At 42.4% G+C, this 27,093-nt stretch overlaps 1 protein-coding gene across 4 annotated transcripts in view; it reads left to right on the top strand.

The window, feature by feature from the left end:
- PGM5 (phosphoglucomutase 5) overlaps positions 1 to 27,093 on the top strand; it is a 119,091-nt gene extending 91,998 nt beyond the window's left edge. For all 4 annotated transcript variants that reach the window (XM_039545547.1, XM_039545549.1, XM_039545548.1 and 1 more), the window contains 2 exons: positions 9,860 to 9,994; positions 25,471 to 27,093. In XM_039545547.1, coding sequence (XP_039401481.1) covers positions 9,860 to 9,994; positions 25,471 to 25,560 — 225 coding nt within the window. In that variant the 3' untranslated portion in view covers positions 25,561 to 27,093. The remainder of the gene's footprint in view (positions 1 to 9,859; positions 9,995 to 25,470) is intronic.

A 27,093-nucleotide genomic window follows, 5' to 3' on the forward strand; every position in this document is an offset into this window, starting at 1 on the left:
TGAAATTAACATTTGATAGCTTTGATAGCTACTTTCAACTACCTGAAAGGGGATTCCAAAGAGGATGGATCTAGATTGTTTTCAGTGGTAGCAGATGACAGAACAGGGAGTAATAGTATCAAGTTGCAGTGGGGGAGGTTTAGGTTGAATATTAGGAAAAACTTTTTCACTAGGAGGGTGGTGAAGCACTGGAATGGGTTACCTAGGGAGGTGGTGGAGTCTCCTTGTTTAGAGGTTTTTACGGTCAGGCTTGACAAAACCCTGGCTGGGATGATCTAGTTGGGGATTGGTCCTGCTTTGAGCAGGGGGCTGGACTAGATGACCTGAGGTCCCTTCCAACCCTGATATTCTATGATTCTATGTTATACTGTCTACAAAGTTTATTTTTTTCGTATTTTATTAGCTTTTTAGCCATGAAACTTGTTCTTGTGGAAGAGTTTCCATGCAGCTCATATACATCCACTAGCATATTTAGGATGCCTAAAATAAATGTCCACAGACGTTCAGTGTGAAAATTACATCCAGTCTTCCTCTGGGAAATTATCAACCCATCTGATTTCTCACAAGTTGATACTATTCTCATTGATGACAATAATAAATCCTTTCTTATTATAACTGAAAGTTATTTCATCTTATGGGTCTCCCAGTTTATCCTTTTTGCCCTTTTCTTCTTTTAGACTATAAATTCTACATTCTAGGGGAATGTTTTCATTTTGTCTTGTACAGGATCAGGTAAATAATATATAATCAATAATAATAATAGACAATTGGATTTAGAACAACATATCTGCCAGTGCACTTATGTAAGATAGGAGAATAATATTGTGCCACACAGTACTTATATTGTATGTTATTTCATCAGTTTGCTCTCCCCCGCCCCCAACTAATATTTCTCCTAATTAAAGTTCAGATCCATCAAAAAACAAAACTTCAGTCTTCTTTAGAATTTGAGAGGCACTGAAGTCTTCAACATTTTCAAATTCATGCTTGTTCACGTTTCACTTAGTAACGATTATTTGTTATTAAATATTTTCATTCATGGCATGCCAGATGCAGTAGGGGCGAGGTTCTAGAAAATAAAGGGTATGTATCAAAACTGAATGGCTCTTTTATTCTTTTCTGTGAGCTTGCTGAGTGAAAGCCTTGTTGGTTCTAGAACCACCCGGAACTTTTCAGGGACAGGGTTGGAATCGACATTTCACAATTGGACACTCTATAAATAATGAGCCCAAAGCCTAGATGCAAACCACATAAACTCTCAAGTGTTTAGATATTGTCTGGTAATTGTACAGTTTGGGGGGTCATTTCTGGTTTGATGTTGCAAGTCAGTATCTAAAAGCTGTTACTTTATTAAATGATTTCTCCCTGGCATGTAACCCTGTTGGTTTAAGGAGTAGACGCTGGCTGTGTCTTTATAGTGCCCCTGTTCCTAGTATTCTCAGCTGTGCTGCAGGAATTCTAGCCTTGTAGAGATGTATCAGCTGTTATTCCCCGTTTTGTGAGAGTCTGTGTGCTCAAGCATCTGTCACCAGGAAATGCAAAATGAGGAAGAAAATAGCTGGGAAATAGCATAGGAAGTAAATACAGGGAGATGTGTGTCTGTGAGTGTGAGAGAGAATTCCAAGCACCAGAAACGCTGGTAGTATTACATTACCAGGAGGCTCTGTAGTTGGGAGAGCAGTTTGTATTAGATTCTGAGAGAGTGTTATGGAAAGCATAAGTACTGTTTCTTCCAAAGACCATGATTTAATGAGTAAATGCATTTTCAGAGCCTCCTGTGTCAAATGAAACAGTCATTCCTCAGTGCTGTTGCTGCTACACATGATACAGTGTGCGGGGAGAGTATTTAAGCAGTCATACTAGCCTTGTGGTTCTGGCGGTCAGTAGAGTTGGTTGAATACTGTAAAATGGAATTTGCAAACATTCCTTGGAATTAAACCTATACGTTACCTTGGATGCTGCTCGTGGCCCAGTTTATTCACTTTCTGCAAATATATGTAACAGTACTTTTGGGGTTTTGGAACCTGAAAAGTTTAAATGACAATAATGTTACACACCTTGAGCTACCCCGTTCTGTATCTGACATTCTTCCAAAACACAGGTCCAGTTACACAAGGATCTCTTTAATCTATCTTCCTCCTCCTCGTGGTAATAGAATTGAAGGCAATCAGCACCCACCAAAAAGCATTCAGCAGCTCACACAAATGGGACATAAATAATTTTTGTGGACACCTGGGGTGAAATCCTGGTCAAAACTCCCATTGACTTTATTGGGGCCATGGTTACACAACAAGAACTCTACAATTGTCTTAGCTAAGCAAATTCTGTAAAGAGAAACCAAATGGCTAATATGCTACTCTCTCCTCTGTTTGCCTGAAGTTCTCATGCTATTGGAAAAGCCCATTTGAAACCTTTTTTCTTAACATTACCTCTTTGTGATGTTCTGTCACATAGGTTGTGCATACTGAAAATACTAGGTGAATAAACGTTGCCCAGAAATTTGAAAAACTAGACATCAATGTTTGTACTAGTAACTAAAAGGATTATTAATAGAATCACAGAAGTTAGAGATGGAAAATACCTATTAGGCCATCTAATCCAACCCTTTACTGATGTGAGATTTATTCCTATTATATATTTTCTAGAGTTAATGACTAGTATCAAACAAACAATTCTTTATATGGTGCTAGAAATGTTTCAGCACATACCTGAACAAACAAAAAAGTTCCATTAATATTTAAGCTTGTTGGAGCTCTGCTTTGTTAATATCACTGGCTTCTCAAGCAAGTCTTGGTGGAAGAGGAAGAGTCAAATACCATTTCTCTTCTCTGAAATCTGAATGACTTACTTCCCCTCGGACAGATGAAAAAAGGAGCTTCCCCTGCACACAATGCCATGGAGAGCAGCAGGATTAGGGGAGGGAAAGAAAATACAGTGACTTGGCAGAAAGGGGACCTAACCATCCCTTTCCCCTGAGTAAACAGTACTGTTTTTAGGGCCTTTTATTCTTGTATTTTCTCTTTCCTCTGCCTCTTCTGAATGGTCTGGTCTCTAAGCTCTGACTAAGGCCTGGTCTACACTCCAGACTTAGGTCGACATAAAGCTGCATTAAGTGGATCTAATAATGTATATGTCTAAACTACCAAGTCCCTTCCGCCGACCTAAGTGGCCTGTCAAGTCAACTCCTGTACTCCACCTCCACGAGAGGCGTAGCACTTGATTCAACATCCACAGGTCGACATGGTGATAGTGTAGACACTGCATTGTACAATTCGAATGAATTTGCTCCAGGAGGTGTCCCACAGTGCTCAGCTATGACCGCTCTGGAGAGCACTTTCAACTCCACTGCACTTCAGCCAGGTACACAGGAAACAGCCGCTCCCCTGTTAAAGCCCCGGGAACTTTTGAATTTTAATTTCCTGTTTGATCAGCGTGGAGAGCTCGTCAGCACAGCTGATCATGGAGACTCAAGGCCGCAAACATGCTCCAGCATGGAGTACACAGGAGGTGGTGGATCTTATTGCTGTCTGGAGAGAAGAGTCTGTGCAGGCAGAGCTCCATCTATGCCAAGATTGCGCAGGGCATGGGGGAGAAGGGCTACACTAGGGACACACAGCAGTCCATGTGAAAATAAAGAAGCTGTGGCAAGCATACCAGAAGACAAGGGAAGCAAACAGTCGCTCTGGTTCTGCCCCACAGACATGTTGCTTTTATGAGGAGCAGCATACAATTCTAGGCGGCAACCCCACCACTACCCCAAAATGTTCCATGAATACCTCTCAGGTGACCCTGAGCAACAAGGAGGACATTGTTGACGAGGAAGAGGAGGAGAAGAACATGAGGCAGGCAAGTGGAGGATCCATTCTCCCCAACAGCCAAGAACTGTTTTTAACCCTGGAGCCCATCCTTTCACAGGACCAGTTGGCAGCAGAGCGTGATGCTGGGGAAGGCACCTTTTGGTAAGTTGGTGTTTGTCTCTGTCTGAGGGATTGGAGCAAATGCGGTTGTATTTTAGAGCTTCTCTGTAGACAATGGATCGTGTGGTGTGTCCTGGATGGAAACTGGAGGTATGTAGGTAGGTTTTCTCCAATCCCTCAGACAAACACCTACAAGATCTCTATCAAGCATTCTTAAAACTACAATACCCACCTGCTGAAGTGAAAAAACAGATTCACAGAGCCAGAAGAGTACCCAGAAATCACCTACTACAGGACAGGCCCAACAAAGAAAATAACAGAACACCGCAAGCTGTCACCTTCAGCCCCCAACTAAAACCTCTCCAGCGCATCATCAAAGATCTACAACCTATCCTGAAAGACGATCCCTCACTCTCTCAGATCTTGGGAGACAGGCCAGTCCTTCCTCACAGATAGCCCCCACAACCTGAAGCAAATACTCGCCAGCAACCACACACCACACAACAAAAACACTAACTCAGGAACCTATCCTTGCAACAAAGCCCGATGTCAACTCTGTCCATATATCTATTCAAGTGACACCATCATAGGACCTAATCACATCAGCCACGCCATCAAGGGCTTGTTCACCTGCACATCTACCAATGTGATATATGCCATCATGTACCAGCAATGCCCCTCTGCAAATGTACATTGGCCAAACCGGACAGTCTATGCAAAAGAATAAATGGACATAAATCTGACATCAGGAATCATAACATTCAAAAACCAGTAGGAGAACACTTCAACCTGTGTGGCCACTCAGTAACAGACTTAAAGGTGGCAATTTTGCAACAGAAAAGCTTCAGAAACAGACTCCAACAAGAAACTGCTGAACTAGAATTAATTTGCAAACTAGATACCATTAACTTGGTCTTGAATAGAGACTGGGAGTGGCTGGGTCATTACACAAATTGAATCTATTTCCCCATGTTAAGTATCCTCACACCTTCTTGTCAACTGTCTGGAATGGGCCATCTTGATTATCACTACAAAAGTTTTTTTTCTCCTGCTGCTAATAGCTCATCTTAATTAATTAGCCTCTGAGAGTTGGTATGGCAACTTCCACCTTTTCATGGTCTCTGTGTGTGTGTGTGTGTGTGTATATATATATCTTCTTACTATATGTTCCATTCTATGCATCTGATGAAGTGGGTTGTAGCCCATGAAAGCTTATGCTCAAATAAATTTGTTAGTCTCTAAGGTGCCACAAGTACTTTTGTTCCTTTTTGTAGGGAAAATGGGGAAATTTTCAGTGCTAGCCGTTAAGCTGCAAACAATTCAACAAGTAATCCTCCCCCATTTGGTGAAATCTGGGTCACACAACCATGCTTTTCCAGACGTGTTGTGGTTGGAAGGGATCACTGTGTACTGCAAGCAGCACTGAAAAAAAGGGGGTGGGGTGGCAGCTTCCTGTTTGTCTCCTTTCCCCCACAACCCGGTGTCACTTTTGTAAAAAACAAACTATTTGGGGGGCTTTACACTGGTGCCTGTCCTCAAGCACCATCCAGGTTGCTAGGGGAAAGGGGGCTTTTCTCAAGTTCCAATCTTGATCCCAAGGATGTCTTCAGAAAAGCAGCAGCACAAGATCTCTTGCCCATGCCTCATGGCCTTACTCATCATGGCTGGAGTAGCAAACCAACTCTTGCAATAGCCAGCAGTTGTGATTACATTGTGGCTTGCAGTGAAGTGTATTGAGAGATGTAAGCGTGCGGACTCAGCCCTGCGGCACCTCCTGCTGGTGACTTCCAGGAATTAGCTCGTTCCAGCTCCGGAGCGCCCTCTGCAAGCTGGTGATCCGCCTGTCCTCTGGCCCCGTGTCCCTCCTTGGACCCTGGTGCCCTGTTGTCTGGGGTGCTGCCCCCTAGCAGTACCCCCACAATTCTGGGTCTCCCCGTCCCAGGGGAACCCCCACCCACTGTCCCCACTTCACCTCAGAATATGGCTACTGCCAGTCACCACCTAGCTCCCGCTCCCTGGGGCAGACTGCAGTGTACACACCATTCATCACTGGCAAAGGAGGGTTTAGACCTGCTGCCTTTGCCTACCCTTGGCTACCCCTCTGTAGCCCCAGTACCTTTTAAACGTTCAAAGGCACAATCCACCACCATTCTGCACTTGCTCAGCCTATGGTTCAACCGGTCCTTAGTGCTGTCTAGGCTGTCGGTGTATGGTTTCATGAGCCATGGGAGCAAGGGGTAGGCTGGGTCTCCCAGGATCATGATTGGCATTTCAACATCACCAACAGTTATTTTGCAGTCTGGAAAGAAAGTCCTTGCTTGCAGCTTTCTGAACAGACCTGTGTTCCTAAAGATGTGCACGTCATGCACCTTTCCCGACCATCCCATGTTGATGTCGGTGAAATGGCCGACACAATGAGCGTAGTGTGGACATGTGAGATCGACTTGCTTAAATTGGAGGCTCAGTGTTGACTTACATAAAGTCGACTTAACTTTGTAGTGTAGATATGGCCTAAGGGAGCCCATGCTGGCCAGACAGCTTCCGCCAGGGCTGAAGCACACCACTGTCTCCTGCACTCTTATTCCTACCTCTGCAAGGTTATCTTTTGGGGCCACATCTGCATCTGCCTTTCTTTGAGCCAGCACAATGAGAAGAAGAAAATGGGGGGAAATCTGTTTCCCCCCCCAACCAGATTTTCAGCCTGAGTCTCCTCATGCTACTGTAAATCTGGAATAGTTCAATGGAATTACACCAGTTAAAATGGCCGTGAGAAGGGAGGGAGTCTCTGTGTGAGTACCACACTCAAAGAGCACGATGGTGCACAACAGGAATAATAATAAAAACACTTCTGGGTGAGTAAAGGAAAAGAAAACCATCCTGACTCAAAAATAAAAATCGGAACCATCTGAAACTTTTCTTGCCTGGAGTCTGACATGGGCCCGGTTTATTCCAGAGGGGAAAAAAAATGTGCCTCGTTCATATCCACGTCCTGGACTTGCCTTTCCTTGGGTTAATCTGAACAATCACTCCCACTAACGGAGAGGTGATAGACCCAGAGGGCTGATGAAAAATCGAGTTAGCTACACGACGAAGACAGCAACTTTGCAATCACTGTAGATTGGTCAAATTTTTGGTATTGTCGTCATCTTTTTATTTGTATTACCATAGTCACGGGCCAAGACCTCATTGTGCTCATTGCTGTACAAAACCAGAACAAAAAGACAGTCCCTGCCCCAGGAGCTTGTAATCTAATGATACAACGTTCAGTATCATGTGAATGATGTGTGATTAAACCCTCAGGGGTTTGTTTACTAGAATACAGTGCCCTGAACTGAATGCCACAAGTAGTTAAATTAAAGATTTGCTTTTGAATACAGCCACTTTCATGTTTAACTTCACAAAGTCTTGGCAGGTATTGCTGAAAGAAGGGGTCATTGCTTAAAACACGTTGGTGAGGTAGCTGGAAATAGTTTAAAAACAGGCCGCCACAGAATTGAGAGATGCATTTTCTTTTGGAGGGAAGAGCACTTGTGAAGGAGGACTTGCACACTTCCCGTATTTCCATTTGATGTGAAAATAGTAATTGGCTCAGGCTTGGTCCACACCACCGACTTACGTTGGTATAACTGCATTGCTCAGGGGTGTGGAAAATCGCTTGAGTGACGCAGTTACACCAACCTAATTCCTGGTGTACTCAGCGCTATACCAACAGAAGGGCTTCTCCTGTTGACATAGCTACCACCTCTTGGGGAGGTGGAGTAACTATGCCGACAGGAGAAGTATTCCTGTCAGCGTAGGTAGTGTGTTCACTAAGTGCTACAGCGATGTAGCTACAGCGCTGTAAGTGTAGACAAACGCTCAGACCCTAATTCCATCAGTATCACGACGTCTTCTGAGTGGTCAGGTGGTATTTTACATAGTGTGTTATAGTGTGGTTTGCTGGCCTTGCTCTTTTGATTTTTTTATCCTCAACTTTCTTTTCAACCCTGACAAAAACAGTGAACACACATCATCCCATGGACTGGGTTTGAGGATTATGTCCTGCGCAATTGATGCACCATGGTCAATAGCATATTTTCTTATAAATGATGCAAGAGCTCCTTTATCATTATTGGCCGGCATTTTACTATTTACAGCATTTTGCCAGGTTAGCCACTTGTGACATGAGTTCTGGACTGGAACAGCAGATGACAAAGGCATGACTTGATCTCCTATTTGCCAACCATTGGCTCTAATATCTTTGTCAAAATGCCACATTTGCCTTGTGCTTTGTTTTCCCCAATTCTTTTCTGACCATACAGATGTACCTGTTTCAAATACTCTCCCTGGCGAGTCCTTTCAGGCCTTAATCACAGACTACACCACTTCAGGTCTCCTTCACCACCAGCGTCTTTTATTGTGTTGTTCCAACCGGACACCGCCTGTAGGGCTATTTACATGTATTTACAGTCCTCCAGGTAGTTCCCCCACTTGCTTCTGGGGAAGAGAACAGAAGTAGCAGCACCCAGGCCTGCCTACCTCTGCCCTCCTTCAGGCTCTCAGCTCTCTGTTCAGCACTTCTTCCTCTCAATTTGAATGCTCCCAGCTGCTGGGGTTGCCTCCCCCTCAAATTAGCCCCTCAGCTGTGGCTCTACCTAGTTAATCTTCCAGTTAGGTCCCAATTAACCTATATTAATGGGGCTTTGAGTGACAGGGTGCTGAGTTTGCTCCTGACTGACTCAGCACACTCTGTTACACTCATGTAATTTTTGCATAGGCATCAACTTTTACTCCTTCAATGTGTGTTCTGACAGTTTTCCACAGTAAGAGCTCTAGCATCCACATTCCCTTCCTGTCTTTACTTCAAAGCGAGAGTGATTTGTTGCACAAGGGAGTCACTTAAATCTCCATGAGAACTAATGGAATGAGGCAATCCCAATCTTTTCCATTTATCACACCAAACCCAAGTATCAGGATGAAATTGAGAGATACGTTGCCATTTTTAGTGTATATCACACCCTTGACCTTGAATTTGAGATTCCTGTTTAATCAGAATTAGATCCGTGTTCTACAAGTAAGCGACAGTACGGAGAAAGCAGAGAGGGATAACATTTGCAGCTAAAGTGAACTAATCAGAATGTGTCCAGTATCAGGGGGTAGCCGTGTTAGTCTGGATCTGTAAAAAGTGACAAAGAGTCCTGTGGCACCTTATAGACTAACAGAAGTATTGGAGCATAAGCTTTCGTGGGTGAATACCCACTTCGTTGGATGCATGTGAATCAGAATGTGATCATCCACACAGAGGTTTGATGAGCTTTAACTAATGCACTTTACATTCACACCTTTAGTTAAAGAGGCTTAAGTGTCCCGAGGGTCCCCTTGTAAACATGCCCTGAGACACTCATAACCACATCTTCATGCACATTCCCTGAGGGATATGAAAATACGTTCCATGGTCCCCTAGCTTTCGCATATGCACTTTGCTTCTGCCTGACAAGTCACCTGTAGTGTTGCTACATGATGTTCCATTGGGATATCCCTGTAATGAAGGCACATAAGAGAAACACAGCTTCAACAAAGCAGCAGCAGCAGAAAACCAGCAGTTAAACTGTATCATTTTATTATTACAACTGCGGCTGCTGTTCTTACTGTAGCAACTGGACGCTTCCCTAGACATCGAGCTTCTATTGTGCTCAGCACAGTACATTCGTTAGTGAGAAAACCGTGGCCCTGTAGAGCTTACAGTCTAAACAGACAGTGTGAAGTGTGGGAGAAAGGAAGTATTATTATCCCCATTTTACAGATGGGGCACTGAGGCTCATAGTGATTAAGTGAATTGCCTGAAGTAAACAGGAGGAGCCAAGATCTGAACCGAGATAATCCTTCCTCTCTCGCTCTTGATTTTGGATTATAATTTTGCAAAGTCATTGCTGCCACCCATATATTCCTCTTTCTTTTTGCAGGGACTGCGAATTATTTTCTCAGATGCTTCGAGGCTCATCTTCAGACTTAGTGCTTCTAGCAGCGTGCGAGCTACCCTCAGGATCTATGCAGAAAGCTATGAAAAGGATCCCAGCAAACATGACAAGGAGACACAGGTAAACCAATGAGGACCACTTTAAGCTTTGGAAAAACAACCAAGTGTCATTTCTAGCTGTGGTAAGGCCCCTGTATAGGCCACTGGCAGGTGCTCTCCAAGGTGTTGAGTAAAATGTTAGGGTTTTTCCCAATTAAAAGCAAAGCATACTGAGTGTTGTGTCCAAGCAGATACATAAGCTTGGTGCTGTTCCAGGACGTGTCAAGAAGGTTGGGTTTTGATTTGGAAAGTTTGTTCTTAAACTTTTAAGAGAACAGTTCCAGAGGTGACAATAGGAGCAGCAGAGTGACAGCAGTGACAGTGGTACAGATTGATTATGTAAGCTAAGAAGAACGTTCTGCAACCTACGGAAGGCAGGCGGATGCCCCTAGACCAGTGCAGGCCAACCAAGTGGAGAGGGCAAAGGGGAAGGTAGTAGTAGTAGTATGATACTTCTGTGAATTATTAATCTTTTAAATTAGGCAACCTATTGAAAATTACACACCAAAATCTACATTAAAAGAACATTACGGTTGCAGAGTCCAAGCACTCGCAAGTTAGGAAATCCCAGAATTAAGGGCTGCCTTTGCAACCTTCATTTGGCACCTTGTGCATATGCATTATGACACTGTCTTTAATTACCCTGTGTCAGTGCTGTCTCTCCCTCAACAACTGCTCGTCCTAGCGCCTGCCCCCACTCCCCCCGCCTCCACCCCAGCTCCTCTTTCCCAGTCCTAGGTCTCATCCCCCCCAGGCCATTCATGTCAGTTCCAATCTCCTTTTCGAACCAGTCCCAGTCTCTCCTTTAGGGCTTCTCGAGTAAATCCCAGTCTCTGCACTGCCCCCTGAGTTACCATCCGACTCTTCCTCTGCAAGCTTCTTGTCCCAGTCTCCTTGCCCAGCCAGTCCCAAGCTCCTCCACCCATTCCTCGCTTCTTGTGCCTTCTCTGCCTCTGTGCTCTCAGCTCCCAGCTGCCATTCCCAGTCTTCTTATCCAGGACCCATGACCCAGTCTATTGCCTCTGCTCTTCCTCTTTCCCCTCTGCATTTGTGTCTGGCTGCTTCCTTCTCCTCCATGCTGCCTGGGCACTAGGGGCATGCAGAGCACAAGAGAGACCTTTTCCCTACTCTCAGTTCTGTTCCCTGACACTACAGAAGCCCCTGGCTACAAGGAGCAGCAGTTCCAGAGAAAGTCCTCTCAGCCCCTGCAGCCATGGGCCGGAGCATGCCTGGCATGGCAAAGAATTTAGCTGCCGAACTCTAACAAATCTCTACTGATCAGGGGTGGCTCTAGCAATTTTGCCGCCCCAAGCACGGCGGCACTCCGCGGGGGGCGCTCTGGCGGTCGCCGGTCCCGCGGCTCCAGTGGACCTCCTGCAGACGTGCCTGCGGAGGGTCTGCTGGTCCCGCGGCTCCAGTGGAGCATGCGCAGGCACGCCTGCGGGAGGTCCACCGGAGCCGCCTGCCACCCTCCCGCCAACCGGCGGAGCGCCCCCCGCGGCATGCCGCCCCAAGCACGCGCTTGGCATGCTGGGGCCTGGAGCCGGCCCTGCTACTGATATTTTTCAAAGGCTTTAGAGCTTCTCAACAAAGCAGCTGTGATTTTTTTCACATGACCAAAAAATGTATTGTTCCCTAATCTTGTTTTCAGAAACTGCTGTTTTAGCTGAAACTTGCCAACAAAAATAAAATAAAATAAAATAAATCAGCCTGAGACAGACACCTTGCACAGAAAATGTCAGTTTGGCAAAATTCTAAGCAACTGAAAACAGAGTCTTATACTGGAAAGCGTCAGGCACCCTTAATGATAGATTGTGCTACCAGCTCTACCTATAATATCCAGAAGCTACTGTTGAGGTTTTATCTAAAATTTCTAAGAAATATTTTGTCCTTACTTGTCCCTGCAGGCGTCTTTGCAATCTTATGTAGGGTTGAGTGGGGTTAGATTGACTTTGAACAAGCCATATCTGTTCTCAGGGAGAGAGAGAGAGCAGCTTCTGTTCTTCTTCAATGTATCTGACTTCTTGACCTCTCTTTTTTTTAAATGAATGTAAAGCATATGAAAACAGGGACTGGCAGTACTGGAGCCTGAAGTCCTGTTTATCCACAGAACAGAGGCCTGGGCAGCAATAGGGAGGGCTCCCCTATACCCATTACTCCCCAATGTGCTTCAGTTTTGGTGTGGAGAGACCATCCCTGTTCAGTCTCCATGCAGACTGGATCCTTGAGCCCTCTGCTGAGAGGTGTAAGGAAGGTGGCACTTTACTATCAGTTGCATTGCTGAGTGAATTCGGTTATAAAGGAGACTGGCTGTCGTGCTATAAATCAAGTTGTTGAACAGGAGCATTACTGTGGCTTATTCCAGGGGTGATCGAAAAGCTAGTCTGGAATTCACACTGCCTGTTACTCATGGGGTGGGGAAGAAAGTACTGGCTTAAAACTCTCTTATAGCAGACCAGCGAAAGGTTCCCTCTATTTAATAAACTTAAAATAACTCATTAGATAGCATACTTCCCCTGTGACAGCAGCAGATACATTTCAGACTGGGGGTCTTCTGCCTTTTTCCCCCTCCTCCCCAAAATTGGACACTAGGCAATCTCCTTTTGCTGTGTTTATAAATAAGGCTACAGTTTAGTCATGGGTATTTTTAGTAAAAGTCATGGACAGGTCACTGGCAATAAACAAAAATTCACGGCCCATGACCTGTCCATGACTTGTACTGTCCATGACTTGTCCATATACCCCTGACGAAATCTTAGCTGGGGATTGGGGGTTGGAAGTGCTGCTCTGGGAGTTGGGGGACTGCAGCTTGTGGGGGGCAAAGGGGGGCAGGAGACCGCTGCTGCAGCGGGGTAGGGGTCAGCGGCACCAGCTGCTGGGGGACACCAAGCAGCAACTGCTCCAGCCATCCCCGGGGCCACCCACCTGCTGCTGCTCTGGCCACCCCTGGGACTGCTGCTCGGGCAGTCCCTGGGGCCAGCCACACAGGCGGCCGCTCGGGCGGTCCCTGGGGCCAGCCGCACAGGCGGCCGCTCGGGCGGTCCCTGGGGCCAGCCGCACAGGCGGCCGCTCGGGCGGTCCCTGGGGCCAGCCGCACAGGCAGCCGCTCGGGCGGTCCCTGGGGCCAGCCGCACAGGCGGCCGCTCCGGCGGTCCCTGGGGCCAGCCCCACAGACGGCCGCTCGGGCGGTCCCTGGGGCCAGCTCCCCGGGGCTGTCCGAGCAGAAGCTGGTGTGGCTGGCTGCGGGGCTGCCTGAGTCACTCCAGCAGTGGCCGGTGTGGCTGTCTCTGGGGCCACCTGAGCAGCGGGCCCCCAGGGTCATCTGTTTGGGTGGCCCTGGGGTCAGCCCTGGGGTCAGAAGTCACGGGAATCGCAGAAAGTCATGGAATCTGTGACTTCCGTGACCTCCGTGACAGACACAGAGCCCTATTTATAAGTCATTTGAAGCTTAAATTTACATGATAATAAGCTCTTTGAGGTAGGGACTGTCACTTACTATATGTTTGTGCAGTGTCTAACACAATGAGGCACCAGCCTGGCTGAGGCCTCTAAGTGCTAATGCAACATAAATACAATATTTAATAATAATAATAATAATAATTATTATTATTATTATTATTTATTATTTATTGCACTGCAGGGAAAGGCGAGAGAGGCAGGAATGAGCTTTAGTTTTTAAAGTGAACTCCAGGTATCTTTGAGCTTCTGCTGAATTTTTGCTAGCACTCTAATCTGAGTTATAAGTGAACATTTAAAAAAAAATAATTCCTTGCCAAGCAGATTGTCTGGGGATCACTTAGCTAATGCTTCACAGTGATTCCTCACAATAAAAGTACAGTTGGGAAAAGTACAGAGTCCAAGCAACTTCTGGATTCCTTATAAGGGAGAAATTTGTAGTAGTCAGAGAGTCATCTCTTAATCATAATCAAAAAGGTTTTCTAAAAAAGAATTAAGGATGAGAGTGTTTCATTGGAGTCCAGCTGATACCAAAAAACCCCTCAATATTATACTTTGTTTATAGTTCTCTGATTTTTACCAAACCGTCCAAGAAAACTCTACCGTACGATGAGGTGCATGTGAATTTGTTGGAAGATCTTTCATTTTGTTAAATGAAAAGGGGTTGAAAAATGGATTTATAATGAGGGAGTAGCTTTAGTCTTAACTATAGTATGGCTACTATGCCTCCATAATCATTACAGGGAATGCACATGATCAAAAGTCCCAAGAAAAAAACACAAGTGCATCATGTTTTTAATATAGAAAAGTTTCCAGTTTAAACAATAAAATGAAAGCTTCTTTTAATGCCATTTCATTTCTGCAAAACATTTATTTTAAAGTAATGAATAAACAGTTTTCTCTCTCCACAGAGTTTTTTGCAAATTTTATTTCTGAAAATACATCACTGTATGCTTGTGGCCATCTCAGGTTATGAGATGATTTAGCCAGCCAGTGGATATGGGTTAATAAATGTGTTTTAACTGGGGGAAAGACCTAGGGTAAAACACCATTTTGACCCCTTCCACACTGCCCAGCCAAACTTGGTTATAGCACAGATTGGTAACAATTGTAATTAAACTGTGTTTACGCATAGGTATTAAACAATGTTGGTTGCCCTTTGTAGGCAGAGCCTAAATCAAGTGAAAATATGTCAGTGGAGGGGACAGAGCTAAGTGTTGATTTCCACTCCGGACACATCTGAGAGGTCTGCAATGTACATTTAGCAACTTTGCAGTCTATGAAACAAGCACAAGTGTCTGACCATATTTCCTGTCCAACACATCCTGACAAAAAGAATGATTCCACCCTCCCCACCAAAATGATTTATTCTCTAATGCTTTATAAAGTACACTAGAAAACAATAAGGAATGTTCTGCCAGTCTTCAGTGCTGAATTAAACTTTCTTACTCTCTTAATTACAAAAGGGGAAAGTGCTTCTTATAATGGAATAGCTTCTGTAACAATGAATTGTTCAGTATTAACTGTTTTAAGGCAAGTAAGAGGAGAAGGGAGAGAGACACTGAGCTGGATTTAAGTTTGTGTCCTTTTAAAAAAAAATGTTCTAAGGTGAATGTTTAATGTTTAACAATGTTTGATAGGGGCAGAGGGTCTCGGGGCCAGTCAGGGCTCCCCTCCAGGGCCTGGGGGACAGGAGCTGTGGGAGGGCACTTTTGGGGCCCCCGCAGTCCCAGAGTGGCCCGGGAGATTAGCAGGGGGCCGGGAGCAGCTCACTCTGCTTCCCTTGCCCCGGCCGTGTTACTCGGGGGAAAGAGGCTTGGGGGAAGTATTGCAATCTTGTGAGAGGACCATATTCAAGGGGTTTTTTTTCAGCTAAGTTTTACAGATCCATGATGTTCAGCTAGTTTGAATAAGGTTCATATAAGCATCCAAACTTTTACGTTCCCATTCAAACCAAGCTAATCCTCTAAATCTTCTGAAATTTCACTGTTTTGCTGCTCTTCTCCTTTTACATTCTCATCCCAGACAGTGCACTTTTCTTTCGATAAGCAGCATTCAAACCAAGATAAAATGTGCTTATTATCAATTCCAGAAACCACATATATTCTTTATAGCACATTGCTAGATGCATATTACCAAGATTCACCAAGACAGTGTGAAGGGCTTCATTTCTATCAAAAAGATGTGGAATAATGATTCCCTTAAGATTAAGCAAAATTACTTGTTCAGGATTCAGTGTAATCTGTTATACTTCTACAGGAAACAATAATTCCTGAATCTCACTCAGGATGAAATCCACCCCAGTGCAGGTGGCCTGCAGAAAACCCTCCACACCACTTAATCATCCCGTTAGATCAGAACACATACATGATAGTCAAGATTTTCAAAAATAGAAGCGTAACTTTAGGCTCCTGTTTTTGAAAATCTTGGCCTCTGTTATGAGCAAACATCTGATGTAGACCAGCTTAATATGGCAGCTACAAATGCCAAGTGTTCCTTTCCAGAAGTAAAACATATTCTCTAGGAAACTTAACAGTTTTATGCCAAGACTTCTGAAAAATTGTACCTCTAGCGTTAGAGTGGTTGCAATTAAGCCCATAGACCACAAAAATCAACTGGTATTTTCAAGGGGCGTGGGGACTCACTAAAAAGCCCCAGAAGGTTTGTTAAAATGAAACACAAAACAAGCTATGTGATTCACTCTGCAAGCATGCTTATTCTTGGGAAAAAAACACAGAAAAGCAGATGCACAGAATTGCAAGCTTTCAAGTAAGACAAGAACACAGTAACTGAGTCTGCATTCTACTAACTAGTGTAAACCTCAATACAGATATACTTCTGCCAACTTATTTTCTTGGCATGTTACAAAGCTTCAAACAGATCAGACTAAACATGCTAAATGCATACTCATGCACTTGATTGTAGGGGATGAGTAAAATTCATTTAAAAGTTGACAACATTCTTAATTCAACTTTTCTCTTTTCTATGATTCCACAGTTTTTCACTATTTTGATTCAAGGAACTGACACACAATCTCCTTCACAAACATGGATTTCAGATAGCCAGATTTCTATGTAAAGGATTTAAAATTATGTTCCTTCGGTCATATTTCAGCCTCTTCTCCCCATTCTGGGCTCCACCTATGACCTTTGTATTTGGGACCAGTCATGTTGGCTAAGTAATGGAATGGTTCCATAGCCTCTCTGAATTGTCAATTTTATAATCTGTTAGAACCAAACAAGGACAAAAACTAGTTCTTTGGTAATAGATCAATCCTGATTTTCCCTGAATCATAGATAATATTGTCCTCAGTGAATAATCTGTCAGTTCTTCTGAAATCTTTTCAACTGTTTTTTTTAAATTGAGTGCCCCTTTGTAGACACCCTTGTTATGTATAATGGGTATTATGATTTGATCAAAAACCTCCCTGAGTTCAGTGCAAACTTCAGCATCCTTACAGAGAGACAATCATCTGGAGAGTTGCACTATGTTATTGAGACTTGAGCTGGAAGAATATTTTTGAACTTTTAAACTTTACCTCCCCCCCACTCCAAGCTCTAGTTGGGATCTTTTTAAAATCCACCAACCAGAAGGCTGATATTTGCAGGAGTTTTTAACTTCTACAGTGTGCTTTAGAACCATTAGGTGGTGTTATTGCCTCAACAAGGAACAGAGCAACTCTAAGTCAGAAATGTAGTTTGATTGCACCTGGCAAGCTCTCATACTTCCCATTTCATTTTTGTCATCAGAGCAGATGACAAAGGACCATATCTAACTGTCCTACATTTCTCTGGATTCTCAGATAGCATTTCGGCAACTTGGACGCAATATGGTATTCTGCAATTTTCTTTCCAGATGTAGAATCAGTAGCAATATGTAGAAATGCTTTTAGCTGTTACTGGGTCATTTCTGATGTCTGAACAACCAATTTGTGGTCTTTTGATTCTTTAGTTTTTTCCCCAGTGTTTCTTCTGATTCTGTATTTACAGCATGTAGTAGAAGAGCTGTGAGTTTAAATCTGTCTGGAATAATATATCCATGGTGAAGTGCTTCAATCACTTCTTTACATTTCTGATTTTGTGCTACAATGAAGATGATGATGTCAGCATAAAAGAAGATTGCAACTGTCATATCAAGTTCCAGTCTTTGCCTTTCAGATGTTTTTGTGACATAATTATCAATTGATCTTTTCCACTCTTTGGAGTGTTGAAGACAAACAGATACTGCTCCTAAATTAAGCTGATGTTGAAGAGCTCCCAGAAAGTTGGGACTTATAATATCAGCATAGCTGTGTTTGACTATGACAATGACACCTGCAGTCTTTCACTTGCAAGATCATCAGAAGTCATCAGTGTTCTGCTCTTCCACTTCAATAGCATGAAACTTTGGCAATGGTACATTTGAAAGAAAATTCTTAGCTGTGCTCAGTATTATCTAGGTGCAGCTAGCAGGAGTGAACTGCGAAGGACCTGATGGCTCTCTGCTTTGGCGTCTTGTTCTACACAACCCTGGAATTGTTTAAACCAGTCTTGAGGCTGCTCTAAATTATTCAAACTGGATATAGTCCCAAGGAGCCATTTCTTCAGCTCGGACTAGCTAGAGAACAGGAGGGCTCTGGCTATGCCCCTAATATGCCAGCTGTTTTCCATCAGGAAGATCTGTTGCCTTTCCAGCCTTTTAGCCTTTTACATTTATAGCTTCCTTTTCAAAGGTTACAGCTTCAATGATTGTACCCTTGTAGCTAGGCAAAAGAACGGTTAATAAAAGTCTCTTTTGCTCCAGTTAATAAATAGGCCATAAAAATGGTGCAACTGATAAGCAGAGCTATCAATGAACTTAAGGGTCATTAAAATCTTATTTTTAGTACAGTGTGCCCACTCAATTAATCTGTTATACTTTTCACCAAGGTTAAATTTATCATAACCAAATGTTTGATAAACAGGAAAAATGAAGCATGCCAATACACATAAAAGTCCAAGGGATAAAACAAGAATAATGAAACATGCTGATACCTAAAAGTCCAAAGTTCTAGATAAAAGTGAGCATGCAGTCCCTGTGAAATAAATTGGCCAAGATTGCTTCTTGGCTTACTAGGAGGAGCTAAGGAGGGGACCCTATCTTCCATGACCATTCACTCTCTCCTACTAGCTAGCCAGAAGGTAACCTTTGCAATGGTGCATAAGATTTAGAATCAGAGGCACTAATTAAAAAAAAACAATTCTCAGTGAGTGACCAAAATAAATTAGAGAAAAATTACTTTCTGTTAAGCATTTTTAATTCATAGCACTAAAGACCTGAAGAAGAGATCTAAAGCTTGTCTCTTTCGCTCTCCAACAGAAGTTAGTCCAGTAAAAGATATTATCTTTCTCTTCTGGCTAACTAGGAAGAAGATGTTAAAGGCAAAGGCCCAGACCCTCAAAGGTATTTAGGCTCCTAACTTCTGTCAAAAGGGAGTTAGGTGCCTAAATACCTTGGAGGATCTGGGCCCTGGAGACCAATTCGTTGGCTCTTATTAGCCAGTCAAGAAGCAGCCTCTGCCAAATTATTCCTTATCATTCAATAGCCATAAGCAGTGAATACTTGCTTTTATCTAGAACCTTGGACTTTTATGTATTGGCATATTCTTTTTCTTATGTTTACCAAGCAATTGGTTATGCTAAATTTAACCGAGGTGAAAAGGATAATAGATCAATTGAGTGGGTGTAACGTATTCAAAATAAGGTTTGGTGACCCGTATATTCACAAGTAGCTTTAGTTTCTGACTCACCTCATATTTATTGCCTATTAATAAATCATGACAGAAGGCTAATATTTACCTATCCTTTACCTAGCTACCTGGGTACAATCATGGAAGTTGGATAAGGTTTTTAAATCTAAAAGGGAAAAAATTACAGTCCATATGCAGAATCTCTTTGATTTGTTGTCACAGTTAAGAAAATGTTATTTCAAACACCAGTGTCATGCTGGTAGTGTACAGAGCATGTACAGGAAACAGTGCAGCAAAAGGGTTGGATTGCTTCAAATATCTGCCAGTTTTTATTTATTATGTGTATTGAAGTTGTACCTAGGAGCCACAGTTGTGGACCTGGAGCACATTGTGACAGATGCTGTACAAATATAGAACAACATGGATCATAAATATAAATGGATTTTCCAGGGACATACTTGAATTAAATGCTGTGCTACACTAACTAGCTACAGAAGAATCCAGTAGCAGCATGCAACCACAGAATTTGCATGTGTTTTTCTTGTGAAAGAGAATTCTTTCAAACCCTACTGGGAAAAGTTCCATAGAATAGAATAGAGGTGAAACAATGGGTTTCTATGTATTTAATAAGATATAGCAATAATTCTAAGAAATAGTAGAATTTAATAGAGAATTATGTCCTTTCTATTGGTGTTTTGAGTAATCTATAAAGTCATATATTAGGTATACAGTTTAATATTGAAACATATAGGATGGTTGAAAAAGTCTATACAAAGTTTTTCACTTACTTTTAAATAATAGGGGCCTTTTCAAAAGGATTAGTGAGAGGTAGGGCGTTTTCAGCTGTTTGCTCATGCTTTTATATAACTCAGCATTTTCCATGTTATTCAAATAATTTAGCTTCTGATGCCGCACTAAGTCACCTTACAGTGTGCCACACTGAGGATAGTTTGAAACAAATAAAAAAAAGCATTTCCAGACTACCTTCTTTTCCAGACACATTTTAAAAATACCTCTGGTGACAATGATTATAGAAGAGCTCATGAATCATGGATATGAACTCATTAATCCTAGACCTTGAGTCCTAGCTCTTTGGAAGTACGAAAGAGGAATCATTTGTTATGAAGTCAGATGGTTCCAAGTAGAACTCAATTTACATTCTAGCACTGCCCTTCCCATTCCCACTCCACATACACATCCTCGTACTTCCAGCTAAGGGAAGAACAGTTAGTCTTCTGACCTTTGAGATCACCATTATTAACACTGGCCTTGCGTCAGCAGGCAGAACGTGCAGACAGTGGTGATATCAACTCCCTCTGCTCAGTCACTGAGTGCATCAACTCACTGAAGTCAACTCAGTGCCTTCACCAGCCCTGAGGAGCCTGAACTCTTGTAGGTTAAGACAGCATAGTGCTGCTGAGTAACCAAGGTCAGCCAGGTTGCTTAGAGCTTCTAGTGCACTGTGAATTAAACTGCCAAACAACTTCTGCTTTTTTGGCACAAGATCAAGTCAGAATCTGCTTGTAGATGCACACTCATGCATAGTTAGCATCATGAGACAAACACTGCAAGAGAGAGCACCAGGCAGGCTGTGTAAGTGTAATATTAGTATTACAGTGTATTTAATTATAGTGTAATGTTAGTATTACAGTGTAATGTTAGTATTACATTTATTTTGTACTTGTTTATTTAGTTTATTTAGTCCATTCCTTAATTCTTCTGTCATTTGAGTAATATATCATTTGTGTGTTGATCTGACTTCTAGCGTACTGTGCGTCACAAGGGGAACTTGCTCCTGCACTAATGTCATGTTAGGAGCATATCTAACAGATAGAGAAGAGCTTGACTGGGAATAGTTTTAAAATACAAGAAGAAAAATGAGGTGCTGCTCTGTGGCTGGGGCTTCTAGGCCGACTGTAGTATAAAAATAATACTTAGTTCTTGCAGTTCTTTACACTTTCAAAGCACTATCCAAACAATAATTAATCCTCACAATATCCCTATGCATTAGGGAAATACTATACCCCATCTATGATGTTGGGAAATCTGGGGAGGGGGCAGCTGAGGAAATAGAGAGTTCTGGAGGAGTTCCAGAGCTAGGCATGAGAAAAAGCACCTGGTAGATTGGCCATCTCCATGTAGCTCCATATATCAAACCTCAGTCATCCTATGATGGCTAGTCTTTTTGTATTTGAACCACTTGCCTATCTCTCCTTAGAAAAATCAGTAGTTGTTCCAGAAAAGTGAGTTCTGTTGGTTCTTGCTGCTGTAGCTCTGGTTAGAAGTTGGCAGCTGGGTTTGTGTAACTGTCTTAACATTATGGAAAACTCTAAAGTGTCATTTTGCCTAATAGTAAGTCAAATACCCTAAACCCTTTCCAACAGCTACATGAAGAATAGCTGACTGGCAATGGATCTCTGCCCCACTGTAACATTCTTTTAATAACTGGCTAGTTTGGATGGGTTTTTGTTGTTTTTCTGTGGGCTGATAGGAGATGAAATAAAAAGGCTGGTGCAGATGGCAGTCCGAGTAAACACAACTGGTCCTATGTCATAAAGTTGTTCTACCATGTTCACTTGGGTACATTTTAAGATGAGAAGACCCTATAAATACAAAGCCTGGCACAATATCTTACGGGTTTGTTTGTTTTTCTTCCTGCTAAATGTATCCTAACATCACAAGAAAAAAACCCTAACAAACACAAAAGCAAATGTTTGAACTTATGTAAAAGAAGTTGTATTATCTGGTGTTCTTAAAATTGCTTTGAATCCCAAGGGGGAGCATTCTCTCATAAGAATATAAGAATGGCCACACTGGGTCAGACCAGTGGTCCATCTAGCCCATCTATCCTGTCTTCCTAATGTGGCCAATGTTATAGGGAATGAACAGAACAGGGCAATTACTGAGTGATCCATCCCCTATTATCCAGTCCCAGCATCTGTCTGTCAGAGGCTTAGGGAAATCTAGCACAGCGATTCTCAAACTGTGAGTCAGGACTCAAAGTGGGTCACAACTCTATTTTAATGGGGTCACCAGGGTTGGCTTAATCTTGCTGGGACCCGGGGCGCAAGCCCAAGACCCACTGCCCGGGGCCAAAGCCCGAGGGCTTCGGCCCTGGGCGGTGGGGCTCAGGTTACAGGCCCCCTCCCTGGGGCTGAATCCGTTGGTGGTGGGGCTCAGGCTTCAGTCTTCCCTCTTGGATCATGTAGTAATTTTTGTTGTCAGAAAGGGGTCGCGATACAATGAAATGTGAGAACCCCTGATCTAGAGCATGGGGTTCTGTCCCTGACTATCTTGGCTAATGGCCATTGATGGACCTATTCTCCATGAACTTGTCTAATTCTTTTTTGAACCCAGTTATAGTATTAGCCTTCACAATATCCCATCAACCAATTCCACTGGTGTGCATTGTGCGAAGTAGTACTTCCTTTTGCTTGTTTTAAACCTGTTGCCTATTAATTTCATTTGGTGACCTCTGGTTCTTGTGTTATGAGAAGGAGTAAATAACTTTTCCTTATTCGCTTTCTCCGCACCAGTCATGATTTTATAGACCTCTGTCATACCCCCACTTAGTTGTCTCTTGTCCAAGCTGAACAGTCCCAGTCTTTTTAATCTCACCTCATATGGAAGCAATTCAATACCCCTAATCATTTTTGTTGGCCTTTTTGCTACCTCTTGCAATTCTAATATATCTTTTTTTGAGACGGGGCAACCAGAACTGCATGCAGTTGTCAAGGTGTGGGTGTGCCATGTTTATATATAATGGCATTATGATATTTACTGTGTTATCAATCACTTTCCTAACATTCTGTTAGCTTTTTAGACTGTTGCTGAACATTGAGCAGATATTTTCAGAGAACTAGCCACAATGACTCCAAGATCTTTCTTGAGTGGTAACAGATAATTTAGACCCCCATAATTTTGCATGTATGGTTGGGATTATGTTTTTTAATGTGCATTACTTCGCACTTATTAACATTGAATTCCATCTGCCATCCAGTGTTGTGAGATCCCTTTGGGCTCTCATGGCTTCAACTTTTCCAGAACTTTTCTGGAGACATAAAGTATGTGTTTTGTCAGAGATGAAATTACTTTGCCAGCATGGTCTCCTAAGGTTTACATTAGATTAGAGAGGGAATTTTAGAGCTGTGGAAAATGTTCATTCCTAAACAAGGCAAAACTCATGTTGGTTTGGATTGCCTTACAAATGACACTCAGACCAGATTGGCCAAAAGGTTTACTAAGATTCATGAACTTTTCAAGCTAAACTGGGATAATTATGATTTTTCATTAGACTTGCACACAATTTGTTTTTTAAGGGGGGACAGACATTGCCAGCATTTGACAAACCAAGTGAAATTTTGCTGCAAGGATGAGATTTTTCCCAAAGTTAAAATAGTACCAACCCATCTGGACTGAGTTCAAAGAAAATATTTGCATAAAGCCAAACCTCTGAATCTGCTGAGCTTTTAACGAGCCCTCAGGTGCGGTTTAAAATACTGTGAAGCCCTGATTCTTTGCAAATGGATTGCAGTTTTCGGGGAAAACGTAACTGAGAACGTGGAGATGGAGAAAGGCAGTTGGACGTGAGTTCTGCAAGACAGGGCAGAATAAAAATGCAGTGAGCCAGGCAGCCTCTGCAATGGATGACACATCTCTCAAGGCTCCAGTACAAATCACCCACAAGCAAAGGGCACTGGGCATTGTCACTTGTCAGATATGTGCATGCTTGAGATATCTATTGGTATGTCTAGTTTGTGAGAGGTGTGATTTTTTCCCCTGGCAATGATGGATTTAGGGATATATTCTCCAGTGGTTCTTAACTGAGCCAAACTCTCACTGAAATTAATAGAAGGGTTGCTTGATTTATGGACTGTACAGCTTTGCTGTTCCATGCTGTTTTATGGATAACAATGCATTTCAAATAGTTTTTATTAAGTAGTTTATGTCTGTGGTGTATCCAGGCACACTTTTAATGTCATTTTGAGTTCAACTTTTACCAAAAAAGCTTTACACTTTTTAAAAGTAGAAATAAATTTCGAAAACCATTTTAAATGTGGTAATCCTGTCTAAAATAAGGCTTTCAACCAAAGCAGTGAGTGGGTTGTTTTGTTTGTTTGCTTTCTTGTTTAAATTTGTCATTGTATTGTTCATGAAGGTGATGGGCTGGTAAAACTGAGTAGGGTCGGGTGATCTGTTTTTATCTTCCAGTCCTCTCCCGATTGAAAAATTCTCCCTTTTTATCTGGGAGAGGGAGGCCCTAAGAAAGCCACTTCCAGGGACTGGGGCACAGTCAGAGGGAGCCCCGAGCCAATAAGAGGGCATAGATGCTTCTGTGCCCCCTGTAGGTCTCCAAGAGCCAGGGGGTCTGTGGGCATCTCTATGTCTTCCATGATGGGACAATGCCCCTCTGCCCAAGTACATTTGTGGTGATTCTTCTTCAATGCAGGTATAGCTGTTAAGAGGAATGAGCTGACCCTAGTTACAGAGCTTAGGAGCTGGCTTGTTTTGTTTTTTCATTTTGCAGCATTTTCCAACAAATGTTAATGTTCATGCTCTTCATATTAATGTATTGTATAAAATGTCTGAACTCTTTCCCTGCGTGTTGTTGTCTAATCATTGTGCGATTAGAAGTGGATCCCCAGATAGGAAAAGAATAGTAATATCCCACTGATCACTGGCCAAGTTTCTGAATAAATGACCATGGCCATAAACTCGGTTGAAATCAGTGGCAGCATAAACAGAGATGTTGTTATTTCATCACTCTTACCTGATAAGATTTTCATTTTATTCATTTTGTTTAGGCATCTGGACAAAAAAGCACCCCCACTTAGCCACAAACTGTAAGATTGTTAAAGTTATAAATAGATATCTATAAACTGAAACTGGATGGGGAATACCTTTTTAACCTGTGTAGTACACCTGCAGGTGATACTGTTTTAGTCATATAAATATTTTATGACTCCTACTAAGATACCTGCCTCAGTATCTGTGGCATTGAGTTCTTCAGATTAACAGTGCAGTGAGTATGAAAATACCATTTGTTTATAGTTTCAACTCAGCTCCATAAATAATTCCAGGTTTGAGACTTCCATATGGTTTTATATTGAAGATTTCACACAGATCTCTACATTACTCTTGGTATGTGGTGGAGTTATCATTACAACATCTGGGGTTTGCTCTTTCTGCATAGCTTAGCTAATTTAGACCCAGTATAATGTTTCATATTATTAGTTAATACTGTGTTCAACAAGGGAAAAATAAATAACAGATTTAAAAAATGTGTTCATTGACTTTTCTTCTTAACATAGCTCACTGTATTCCTTTTCTTCTAGGCTGTGCTGAGTCCTCTCATAGCCATTGCATTGAAAATATCTCAGATCCATGAGAGGACAGGGCGGAAGGGACCCACTGTCATCACCTGAATCTACAAAGGATCATTAACCCAGGGCCAAAAGAGAGAGGGCAAGGAAGAGAGATGACCTGGCTAAAACATGTTAGCTGTTTGTGCCTTCTAAGGCTTTAAAAGTTTTTTGGGGGTGGGAAGAAAAATTCAGTATAATGTTGACCATATTCAGTTGCATTAATCGCCAAAGACAATAGTGTACTGACTTCTGTGTTATAGCGACAATATCTTTTTGTCCCAAAAAAAAAAAAAAAAAAACCAAAGAAAAAGCCCTCAACCCTTGAACGTTGCAAAATGCCAGTGTGACAGAAAGGGCTGACCTTTGTATTTTCTTTACCCTTCGAGTGTTATGATAAAGTAAGAAGAATTTTGGACTTGGGAAGAAGGCGGAAATGGACTACAATGCAACCATGTGTTTTGGTGAATACAGTTTGTGGTTCTTGTCAGCTTCTTGTTGGTTTAGAAAGAAATCATCAGCCTGTCTGAGGTACAGGGGCAGTATATTAGTTTTTGCAAAGGGTGCATTTGCATACTCCATTTGTTCCTTTCCCATCTACACCCTTAGCCAGCACGCACGTCCACAGCAGCAGTAGAACTGTGCACACATACTTGCACACACTCCCAATGAAAGATGCCAGTGCTTCCTTTTTTTCGGTTTAGAAGTGTAGCAGTGTGACTCATGTCTCTCTCTAGGTTTCCCTGAACTTGACTCTTCCTTTTTTTTAAAGGAGGGTTATTATTTTTATTGAAGCCAAAATATGATCAATGTTTTAGTCACGGGGGCATCAGTTGTCTTTTGCAATATCCCTCCTGTTCATAAGCATGTCCTGCTGGTGCTTAGTGGGCTTGGAGGGCAACTGTTGCAAATTCAGCATAAATGTGTTATCATAGAAAGATTTTAAAATCTCTCTCTTAGATACATGCCTATGTTCCACTTGTCAGGAATGGATGTAATACAGAAGAGGGAATGAATTAAATGAAATACTTGACTGATTCACTAGTTGGGCTCAGAGTCTATTAGATTCTTTAAAGTAGAGATCATAGGATAAAGAGCCGGAGAGTAGAAAGGACTTGACATGAATCAGAGAAGCATATGTACACTTGTGGGTTTTTTTGCTTGTGAAATGCTGCTGCAGCTCTAGCTATCGTTCATTGCTTTGTACTGAACAAGAACACAAACACTTTGTGCATGTGACTTGTTTGAATGTTTTGCTTCCTTGGGAACAGCGTGTGGTCACTTGTCATATCATTTGTCGAGTTGGCTTTGTGCAATTTGACACTTTGCAGCATGTACTATTCATATTGCAACTCATCAAGATTTCAATGCAATTTAGATAATATTGCAGTGAAGGAAATTGCTTTGGTTTCTTTTGACACTTCTGTCAAAAATTGCTATGACATTTAGTATCTAATAAAGTGGATTGCTATATTTCTGTCTTAATACCTAATTGTTGACAAAACACACTGGGCTTTCATCCATTCTAATAAAACCGCCTTTAATAGAATTACATTATCTACTTAATTGATTCTAAATAAATAAGACACTGATGTT

This window comes from Mauremys reevesii, linkage group 6, assembly GCF_016161935.1.
Source record: "Mauremys reevesii isolate NIE-2019 linkage group 6, ASM1616193v1, whole genome shotgun sequence".
Classification (NCBI taxonomy): Eukaryota; Metazoa; Chordata; order Testudines; family Geoemydidae; genus Mauremys; species Mauremys reevesii.